The sequence below is a fragment of the Gastrolobium bilobum genome, unplaced genomic scaffold, assembly GCF_033153095.1.
Source record: "Gastrolobium bilobum isolate Gb01-03AN ecotype WA unplaced genomic scaffold, APGP_CSIRO_Gbil_v1 utg85306, whole genome shotgun sequence".
NCBI lineage: Eukaryota > Viridiplantae > Streptophyta > Magnoliopsida > Fabales > Fabaceae > Gastrolobium > Gastrolobium bilobum.
The window spans coordinates 34,360-45,538 of record NW_026898921.1 but is presented as its reverse complement, the minus strand read 5'-3'; the positions used below and the strand labels follow the sequence as shown (position 1 = coordinate 45,538).

Sequence of the window (11,179 nt, the reverse complement as noted above, 5' to 3'; positions counted from 1 at the left end):
ACGCGAACTAGCTTTGCGTTAGTTTTTTACTAGCTCGGGCAAATATTGCAATGCTGGTGTCGCCACCCGCGCTGCTTGATTGTAACCTGCGCAAACACTGCAATGGCGGCGTCACCACTCGCGCCGCTCGATTGTAACCAGGAGACATAGTGGAAGGCCTTGATATTATTTGATGAGACTTTGGGATGCATTATCCCAAAAGCTAGCTTAATGGATGAAAATGTGTTAGATCTTATAAACTCCATATTAGTTATCCATAAAACCAATGTGAAACTTCAAATCCTATAACTTGCCAATGGAACCTAAGATTCTACTACACTTGGTGGAATGGAAAGACCGAAAGCAATAGAATAAAAGTGATTTAAAGTATTATTATTGAAGGGAAAGGAGTTGGATTTGGTGCATGCTTAGGAATAGATAATTGAGAAAATAATATATTTTTTGACTTCAAAATAAGATATATACAAATTGATTGGTTCTGAATTTTTAATCCAAATAAGCTCAAGCTGATGTGATATGTATATGCTAATATTTTAGTGAAGGCCGGTTAATAGAGGACCCTTCATAAGCAGCAGCACTGGTTCCATTTTAGTGGTCTAGCCAACGGTACTTTCCACCCTTTCTTTGTCTTGTTGTTGGGTGCGGTGATCGATTAAGTCACTGTTAAAGATAGTTTTCACCAGGTGACTCCGTAGTATATCTACAAAATTGAAAGATTTTTGGCTGTCTGATCGTAAAATATAAAAAGCACAATCATCTGAAGGCATCTTTCATATTATATTCAGGGATATTCTATGTGCTGTATAGTCTATATACAAATCCGCAATACCATTTTTTGTGGTGTATCTTTGATCGCAGGAACTATGACCCTTCGTGAAATGTACAGGCTGCACTTGTTTTATTAGGAGCTGGAGTGTTGGCCAAATATTCATAGCAGACAATAGCAGACTCTTTTGACCTCACAGCTAGCTTGCTGATAGTGACACAACATTTGCAACTTTCCTCACTTTTTCTATTTATACATGACTGTTTTAAAATTTGATTCGGACCGATTGGATCGATCCGAGTTGGTTATGCACTTGAACCGATTGATCCGATTTGAATTGGATCAAAACTAAGTTCAACTCATGTTGAAAAGGATTCATGTTAAATTATATTAAAAGGGCATGATCAACTTACACTGATATAAGAATAACAAGTCTTACATCATATTTTAACTATTGATTTTTTTGCATCTAACAATTGTAATTTATTGGGTTTCACTCATTAATTAATTATTAATTTTCAATAATCATAATCGTTAGATGCACGAAAATCGAAAACTAAAATTTAGTGTAAAACTTATTATTTTTATATCGATAAGTCCTATATATATATATATATATATATATATATATATATATATTTATACAGTCACTTTAGATAAGATTATCTACAGCTACCCAAAAATTATGTCGTTTTGATTAATGAAGGGTGTTTCTGTAATTTTAGGTAAGTTAATGAAGTGTGTTTCGGTAAAATGCATATGATAAAAAAATAAATAAAATCACAGAAATACCCTTCATTAATTCACCTAAAATTACAAAAACACCCTTCATTAATCAAAACGACGTAATTTTTGGGATAGCTGTAGATAACTTTATCTAAAACGGCTGTAGAAACATTTGGTCAAAAATTAGTAACGGATGTCAAAGAAGCCGATTGGGTTTTAAAAAAGGATGATTTATATATATATATATATATATATATATATATATATATATATATATGACAAAATGATTTCTGCAGTCGCTGTGTAACATCTCGAGCGCTGACGAGGGCGGGAAGTGATCGCCGGTGCAAAGAGGCACGGACAAGGAGCGGCTCCTGACAGGCTTCCAGCGGGGGTTACATGCATGAATGAATCGAATCGACACCCGAAAGAGAGGGATTCCAAAGACTGTGCAGGTATGAGACTTCACAGTTTGGGAATAGCTTATAAGAATTAATTGGTACTACCTATATTAACAACAAGATGCATCTACTTTTCGGTAGCCCGGAACGGAAGAACTCCACAGTTAAGCGTGCTTGACTTGGAGCTATTATGGGATGAGTGACCTCCTGGGAAGTTTTCCCGGAAAGTGTGCGAGTGAGAAAAAAGCACACTGAAAAGTCTTGTGTTAGTATGTGAGGATAGTCATTGATTCTTGAAGCTCTGCACCTACAGCAATCCAGGATACGGCACCGGATCCTGGTTTTTTTTTTTTTTAAAACGCTGTGGGGCCCACTTTTCTGTGTCAACTGTAGATAACACTCTCTACGGCAGCTGCAGAAATGATAAGCCCTATATATATATATATATATATATATATATATATATATATATATATATTGCAAGGAATGAGATTCAAAGTTGAATTCTCTTATTATATTACTTTTATTTGTTAGGCATAATATTTATTATTTAAATATTTATTATATATTATTTTAAGATTTTAGTTAAATCCAATTAAATTTGATTCAATTATTGACTCAGTGATCTAGTATTTTAACTGAGAATAACAAATCCAAATTTTAAAACACTGCTATCCAGTACTTCAGTAATATGCTGTATCAACCCCTCATTTAATCGCAAATAGCCGATGAGAATCTATATGCTTTTATTATTATTATTAGAAGAATATGACCGCTAATAGCGTTCAACTTGTCATATATTAATTTAGGGTTTTCGTTTTATCCTTTAACATAACACAACAAACTTTTCTACCCTCACAATATTTTGTTTGTGGGGCCCACACTTTTTAAAACAAAAAAATTAATAAAAAATTAAGGCACGCAAAACGAATCTCTATAACATTACACAATCACTTTTCCTACGACATAACTCTTATAAAACCCATTAATTTATCCTTGTGTAAGTTCAACTTGGCCATATATTAATGGGTTTTATAATTCAACATGAGAATTGAGATTTTCTTACATATTTTTTGATTTCTGTGTTGATATCAATTTTACATATTATTTTTTTTTAACATAAGTTTCACATGTTTTTTATCTCTATAATATAAAATTTCAATTATCATTCAACACGAGAATTATAAAACCTTATATTAATTTATCCAATGGTGTAAGAACTAAGAACCGACCGTGTTCCTGCAAATAGTAAAATAGGGCAAAGCATAAGCATATCTAATTAAAACGAAAATTTTCAATACTCCAATATTAATGTGGACTCAGTACTGCACCAATTAAAATTAGAAAAAAAAATACTGCACCCACTTCTTTATTTTGTAATGCTACATGAATTTATTTATTTGTAATTTTAGTGGGAAAAATGTACCCTAGAAGCACTGAAAATTTTACTTATTGAATTGTCTAAATCAAGCATTGAAAAAAAAAAAAAAAAAACTCAAGTGCCGCTAGAGGAAAAATATTTCAAGCGAAGAAAAGTTATTTAAGAAATTAAGTAGCGGCAAATGATCACTCAAAAAATAAAATATCCTGATTGATCACTCCATTTATTATATGCAGATATGCGATAAGGGAAGGAAATATGGCGGGATGCACACATGAGTACGTGCTCTTGTTTGTATAAAAATAGTGATTGAAGGATACGCGCTAATTGATTTATTTGGTTGATCTTTCACTTATGATAATTATATAAGTTAAGTTTAATTTTAACAGGCAATCCACAATTTAATTTGATTTTTTTTGTCTTGGGATTTGAAAAAAAAAAAAAATATTAAGTAACAGGAAGTAGAGGTGTAAATGAGCTAAGCCGATCTACAAGGCTTATGACCTAACCTATATTAGGTCATATTTGGCTTAATATAAATAGTAAAATAGAACATACCTAGATTTTAAAAAAAAATTATTTAGAAAATAGATCATAGACTTTTTGTACATGTCGGGCCTATAAGTTTACAGACCGGCCTATATCATATTATTTATTTTTTATGATTTTAATAATTTTGAATAATAAAATAATATTATTTTAATTATTCTTTTAATTATGGAATGCTTAACAACTTAAATAGGTTAACAGGCCTAAAACAAGACTTTTATTTTTTAAATATAAATCAGATTAAACTTGTAATTTAGGGCCTATATAGGCTGACATGTCATGACAGACTCAATATTTTTTGCACAAATCTAACTTATTTAAACCAAAATCTAGTCTAACCTAATCTATTTACACTCCTACCAGGAAACAGGGGCGGACCTACATGGGAGGCTAGGATGGGCCCCCGTTCCCCTCTTAAATATGAAAATATGTTCTACTATATGATATGAAACATGGTATGAAAAATAAAAAATTTGAAACTGCTTTTAAAAAGTGAAAGACAAGCGGTGCTATTCATAAGAAAAATGTTCCACTCGTTCATTGCACCCAATTAGAGATAACTATTATTTACCATATTCAACCTGCCAACATATATAGCAGGTTTTGTTTTTGGTCTGCTACCCTCCCCAGTCAATGTGGAAAGCTGATTTTTTCATTTTATACAAAAACGAGTTCAGTTAGTAATGCATATCAATCTACTTGTCAAATTTATCTAGAATTCGATTTTATATTAATTGATTATCTAATTTTCTATTTATAATCATTAAAAATTTGTACAGATTGTCATATCAAAACTCAGAAGAAGAGTATTTAAGTTTTGACTTTGATGGCAAAGAAAAAATGTCAATAATAATTATCAATTATTAGTTGGGACCAAATGCTAAAAATAAATAACACATTAAATAATTTAATGCTTCTGCTAAATAACAGTTAAGTGATAAAATAAGATTCCAAAAAAATCAAAGAAAGTGCAATTATAACACCAGAAAGTATGAAGGTAAACAATAAAAAATTGATCTTACAAATAAAATATAAGGTCTTAATGCTAATTCTTCATTGAAATAGAAGATGTATTGGACCACTGTTATCGAAAGCAAAAAACTAACATTTCAACTAAAAAATTGGCAAATTTTTTTGTAATTTTGTTAGATTCTTCTTAAAAGATATTTTTGTATTTTTAATAATATAAATTTTCACCTCCTCTCATATAATTTTCAGAGTCCATCACTGCCAGAAAAGATGTCCGGTTGTCATCACTCTATGTGAAACTGTGTATATGTTGAAAGTATTTCACAAAAAGCTTATCATCACAGACCAAGATGTTGAAATCAATAAAAATTCATTCAGATCATGTGTCAATGAAAGCATTGTCTCATGTCAATAAGACATCACCACAGTCGGCATCAATCACCACTTGTGATTAACTTAGTAAAAAAGAGAAAAAGTGAAGATAAATAGCACATATTTCAAAACTTTTAACAGTAGAATTTAAAACTAATTTTCCCCAAAAATTTTACTTGAAAACGCTATATTGTGTTTGTAACATAATTAAGAAAAATCCTAAGTGTTAAAAAATTTCCCTGCTTCTCATCTTGTTACCAGTCAAAGTCAACATTGAAAAACAAGAAACGTATGCATTTTGTGATTGTGTTCACGAAATTAATTATCTGATCACATGACAAATAACATTAATATACTCAACTAGACCTACCTTATCGAATCAAATTCATAAAACATTATCTCAGGGTACATAAATTTGACATATTCCACTTCTTCCCCAACTTACAAATATGCATACACATATAGAGACATTGTTTTTATTGTTGTTATTATCTATCCTATCTTATTGTACTGTAAAAAGAAAAGAAAAAGCATAGACGTGTAAACGTTCAAGGCATTCTATTCCACGTGGTGAATTCGAACATCGACACGTGTCCTGTTGTTGAGTGATGATAAGAACCAACGGTGATGAAAACTGGCACCAACTCTAATTAATGAAACGTCTTATAAAAACAACACGTTCGGTACAAACTTGACTGGATGACACGTCACTGGACCCCACATTTCAGGAGATATTATGAGATCCAACTCACAGCTGACTCAGTTATGACAATTAACCAGCCTAGGTGGGCCCAAACAATTCATATACTATGTCATTTGTTTTCCTAAATTAAAGAGACATGATAATATATATTATTATCCTGTCTCTGTTTTTTCTTTTTTATTATTAAAGTATATGCATAGTAACATATTCATTAAAAAAAATTGAAAAAACTTCAAAAAAATTTCTATAAATTTTTTTAATTATCACTTACCCCTTCAAAACAATTTTTTATATCTTTATTTAAATTTTCTTATTACTTATTTTCATACTTAAAAGTTTTTTATTACTTATCCCTTTAAGTGAGGGGTAAAAATTTAAGTTAGAAAAATAAATAATTCAAAATTTTAAAAACCGAGATAAATGATCATGAAGAAAATTACTGCGATTTTTTTTTTTTTGAAATTTTCACAAAAGTTTTTAATATATACGTATCATTGATTATTTTAAATTATAGATATGTTATCCTACGTAAGGTTCCACTTATATTAAGCTACTCACATTGCAAAACCAAATTCTTTCCATGATGAGACTATGTTGTCCTCTTTAAGATTGTCAACTTTGGTGGTACTTTCTTAATCAAAAGGTTTAAAATGGTGGAAATACTAGTTATTATACGGAGAAATAATGGTTGATAAACATGTTTGTATTAAAAATATGGGAAGGAAGAAAATGAAAAGTTGTAAGGTTTTCAGGAAAGGACTTGGGAACTCCCAATTCTCAGGGAAGGACTCTCCGGCCAGTTATAAATAGGAATCTTTCAACAATCATGCCACCCCACATCAAATTCATCCTCTTTTTGTGCTTGTATCTCTTTTCTTTGTTATTATTCTCTTTCACTTTTCTCAAACTCTCTCAAGAGTCAACATGACTATCCTCATAGAGCAACCCGATTACTTTGGTAATTTTTTTAAGCCCTTTTTATATTTTTAGCAAAATTTATTATTATTTTTCCTCTTGGAATCACAGAGAAAAATCTATGTTTTAGTGTCATATGTTTAATTATCTGTCTAATATGACAAAAGAAAAAAAAATGCTTTTGTCTCTACTTTTAGTTTAAGATTAAAATGACTTTTCTGTTATTTTTCATGAATGTTGTACCATTGTCCCCTTATAGTAGTTGGAGCATAATCTTTGTTTTTTTTTTGCACTGAAGCTCTTTGATTGATTTGGAAACGTAAAGGGTATACAAAATTGTGTTTTTTTGGATTTAATAGTTTTTAAAAATTTGCAGGGGCTGTTGTAGAGGCAAAGACTGAACCAATAAATGAGAAAGAACTGGTGTTGGATGGTGGATTTGTGATACCACAGACCAACTCATTTGGCCACACATTTAGGTTCACATCTTCATAACCTATTCACTGCTGTGGTGCCACAAAGCAATTATGCACTATTACACCCTTGCGCTTTCAAATAAAAGGGACTCTTCAAACTTTCTTATCCAAAAAGGAAAAAGGAGAAAAAAAAAAAAAAGATTACAAAGGGACTTGATGATAATTTTAAATTCTCAATCATTTTTTTTCAGCGTTAATTTGAGTTTTATTACTAAAGATAAATGAATATTAATGGAGGTATCGTATAATATAAAAAAAAATTGAAATATTAACTCCTTCAAATACTTGAATATTTTGTGCTTTCCTTCCCTTTCATTTTATTTTGTGCTTTTAACTTCTTTTATTTTATTTTTCCTTTTTAGGACAGAAAAGGTTTTCATTTTAAAATTGGTAGTAGCAACTAGCAAATTAGCAATTCACCCTTTTTTTCTTCTTTTTCTGGTTTGGGCCCAGTTTTTCTTGCCCCTTCTCTGATCTTCAGCCCAGACCCATCTACTCTTTCCCTTTTTTTATTTTTTAATTCTAGTCATATATATTTTATAGTGAGGAAAAAACGTAATTTTTAAATATTTTTATTGAATTTTAGGACTTCAGTAGTGTATTTCATTACAAAAGTAATATAAGATGCGTCAATTTTATAATAGTTTTAAGGTACATTACAACTCACTAGATTTTTTTTTTTTAAATCCTGTTACTCTTTTCAAAACATTTTTAAATTTCTTCAAAATTAATATAAATTAACGCACAAGGCATCACTTTTGGAAATATACCATTAAAATCGGTTGTAAGCTTATTTCTTTATAGTGATGTTTTTACTTTTACAGATGAAATAATCATATTTTGGTTCTTCTACATTTTTTTTTAATTGATGTAAGAAAACTAAAAAAATTAGAGCTATTAGTCTTTTCTAGTAACATTTGCTAAAAAGAAAATTAAAGAGATACTTCTTTTATTTTACATGCCCATTTCAACTTCGCATCACTAAAATTCTGAATATGAAAACTTATATATTCTTTGTAGTTCTGAATATTAAAACTTATAGATTCTATCTTGACATGTTAAGAGTTATCTTACGAGTGACAAACCCTTGTAAATCAGGGATTATGATGCTGAAAGTGATAGGCAAGAAGGAGTGGAGAACTTCTACAGAAAAAATCACATTTACCAATCCTATGATTTTGTAAGTATCTACTAGAAAAATTTCATTTACTATTTTTTTTTCCTCCCACCTCAACTTATATTTCCTTCAGAAAAATTAGCACGACACATTTGCTACAATTTGGGTTAGGGTTCGTTTTTTTGTCATATCACATGACAAGACCATTTTTCTACACACACAAATCAAGTGTGGGTCCCACGCTTAAAAAAAAAAGTCAAACCAAAATCAGTATACAGCGCCGTATCCTCAAGATACGGTTCCGGATCTTTGTTGCAGGAATGAACAGTGTCATTCCTGCAACATGATTCTTATATTTCCCTTTGGGTTAGCATGTTTTAAAAACTATGAAGGGTTGTGGAATATGGTATTAATTTGAACATTATATATCTTATACAGGTGAAGAAAATGAGAGAGGAGTATGCAAAATTGAACAGGGTAGAGATGAGCATATGGGAATGTTGTGAACTCCTTAATGAAGTTGTGGATGAGAGTGATCCTGACTTGGATGAACCTCAGATTGAGCACTTGCTTCAGACAGCTGAAGCTATAAGGAGGGACTACCCAAATGAAGATTGGTTGCACTTAACTGGCCTCATCCATGGTAGTCTCTACTTTCTAAAGATCCCTTTACATTGCATTGCACCTTATAACTCTATAACTTAAAAAGATATCTATTTATCTACCAGAAGTTTACTGTGCTAAATTTTTTGCATTTTTGGTTTAATATGGACAATTGGAAATGGAAAATAGGAAATTCCTTGAAATTTTTTGCTTCTTATGCCACAAGCATTTCAATGCAGATCTTGGCAAGGTGCTTCTGCTTCCTAGTTTTGGAGGACTTCCTCAATGGGCTGTTGTAGGTAATTATGATGTTTGATATATATATATATATATATATTTATACTTGAGTTTGAAAGTTTATATCTTACATCTCGTTTGCAATTTCTAGTTGAAGCTATACTCTTTAATATTTACTATGCTCCTACAGGTGACACATTCCCAGTTGGTTGCAGATTTGATGATTCCATTGTTCACCCCAAGGTAATCTATCAACTCATTTTCTTTTTGGATGGAGGATAAACAATTTATTAAAATTAAACACCTGACATATATAACGTTGCATTCCCATTTCAGTATTTTAAGGAAAATCCAGATTATAACAATCCTGCATACAACACTAAATATGGGATTTACTCAGAGAAATGTGGACTTAACAATGTGATGATGTCATGGGGACACGATGACTACATGTATCTAGTAAGCCCTTGGAAAACCTTATAAAACAATTTTATTTTATTTATGTCGGATATTTAATGATATTATTTCACAAATTGTGAAGGAAAGGTCTAAAATTTAAGTGCTGTATTCAGGTGGCAAAGGAGAACAAGACTACTCTGCCTTCAGCAGCTTTGTTCATTATCAGATACCATTCATTCTATGGTAAGTCTAACTTAGAAACAAAAGGTACCTTTTCCAAAAGTTCATAGCAGAAATGGTCCATTTGCAACCTTATTTGATACACTGGTTTGTTTTGCAGCTTTACACAGGGACGGAGCCTATAAGCACTTTATGAATGATGAGGATGTTGAGAATCTGACATGGCTCCACATTTTCAAGTAACATTACATGATTTATTTTTTCTCATTCTTTTATTAAGTATATGGATAAATGGCGGTTGGCTATTAAGTCTGAAAAGATTTGTTAATGTTTTTCTCTAACTTTGTTATACATTCATTCACATGCAGCAAATATGACCTGTACAGCAAAAGCAAAGTTCGAATTGATGTTGAAAGGGTCAAGCCATACTATCTCTCCCTCATTGAAAAGGTCAGCACCGCTCTGAAACTTTTATTTCATTTTACTCCAATTGAAGTTTGAAGTTTGTACTAATGTATGTGTCTTTCTATGGTGCATGCAGTACTTCCCTGCAAAGCTGAAGTGGTGAAATGTTGGAGCCTTGAAGCGCCAATAATTTAGCATGATAGCCAATTAGTTTAGTTGGATTAGAGGGAATAAACTATTAAGCTGTAGCAGCAATAATTTATATGCTTTGGTTTCTTTTATGAAATAATATTTGTAGTCAAGCTATTATGTGAATTGTTTTCTACTTCTTTTTCTGTTTTTAGTCACTTTAGGCACTTCCTCTTTTTCTGGTTTCTTCACAAAGAATTCAACTAGGGACTCGACAAAGAATTTGATCATTTAGCTTGAAAAGGAAATATAAATTTTAAAATGAAACAAATTATATTTAGAATGAAAGACATTTCATTTCAAAGAGTTCTGTTCTTCATCAGTAGAGTGAAAAGAAGCCACATGAAAACTTTATTTGGTTTAATTATTTGCATTCTAAACAGATTTCAAAGAAATGGAAACTCAAATATGAAAAGAGATATCTCTATCTCCAACAGATAGATGTATCAAAATGCCAAGCATTACACTTGAGATTTGCTACCGTGGCTAGCTATGTAGCCACAATGTAACATTTTTCTTTCAATGCCAACCTCTGTAACATTGAATATATTGAACAGTATAAATCTCCATTTATATGAAACTAAATAATGAAAAATATCATAAGTTTTTGCAAAGCTCTCTATAGATCACACAAACTGATTGTTTTCACTTTTCACATCAGCTTAACTAACCAGTATAAGAGTTTGGAATGTTTCAATAAAATTAAAAGGAAAATGACTATGACACGTCATTCATTGTCTCTCATTTCTGTTATTAGAAATAAGTGGTAAAAATTATATAAATATTAATAG

General features: G+C 30.9%; 1 protein-coding gene across 1 annotated transcript; it reads left to right on the top strand.

Annotated features, from left to right (window-relative positions):
• Positions 1 to 6,456: 6,456 nt before the first annotated feature.
• On the top strand, positions 6,457 to 10,587 carry LOC133285591 (inositol oxygenase 1-like). The gene is made up of 11 exons (XM_061482845.1): positions 6,457 to 6,825; positions 7,159 to 7,261; positions 8,357 to 8,438; positions 8,814 to 9,018; positions 9,218 to 9,277; positions 9,406 to 9,458; positions 9,552 to 9,674; positions 9,788 to 9,857; positions 9,955 to 10,033; positions 10,163 to 10,244; positions 10,336 to 10,587. Exons 1-11 carry the CDS (start codon positions 6,792 to 6,794, stop codon positions 10,360 to 10,362), a joined length of 918 nt encoding a protein of 305 aa, XP_061338829.1. The 5' UTR covers positions 6,457 to 6,791; the 3' UTR covers positions 10,363 to 10,587.
• Positions 10,588 to 11,179: the final 592 nt, after the last annotated feature.

What these genes read in the sequence shown, in the direction of transcription:
- LOC133285591 (XM_061482845.1), top strand. Translation starts at nt 6,792, where the DNA reads ATGACTATCCTCATAGAGCAACCCGATTACTTTG. An exon ending in TCCTCAATGGGCTGTTGTAG is followed by an intron (nt 9,278 to 9,405) that starts GTAATTATGATG and finishes ATGCTCCTACAG; the next exon opens with GTGACACATTCCCAGTTGGT. An exon ending in CAGATACCATTCATTCTATG is followed by an intron (nt 9,858 to 9,954) that starts GTAAGTCTAACT and finishes TTTGTTTTGCAG; the next exon opens with CTTTACACAGGGACGGAGCC.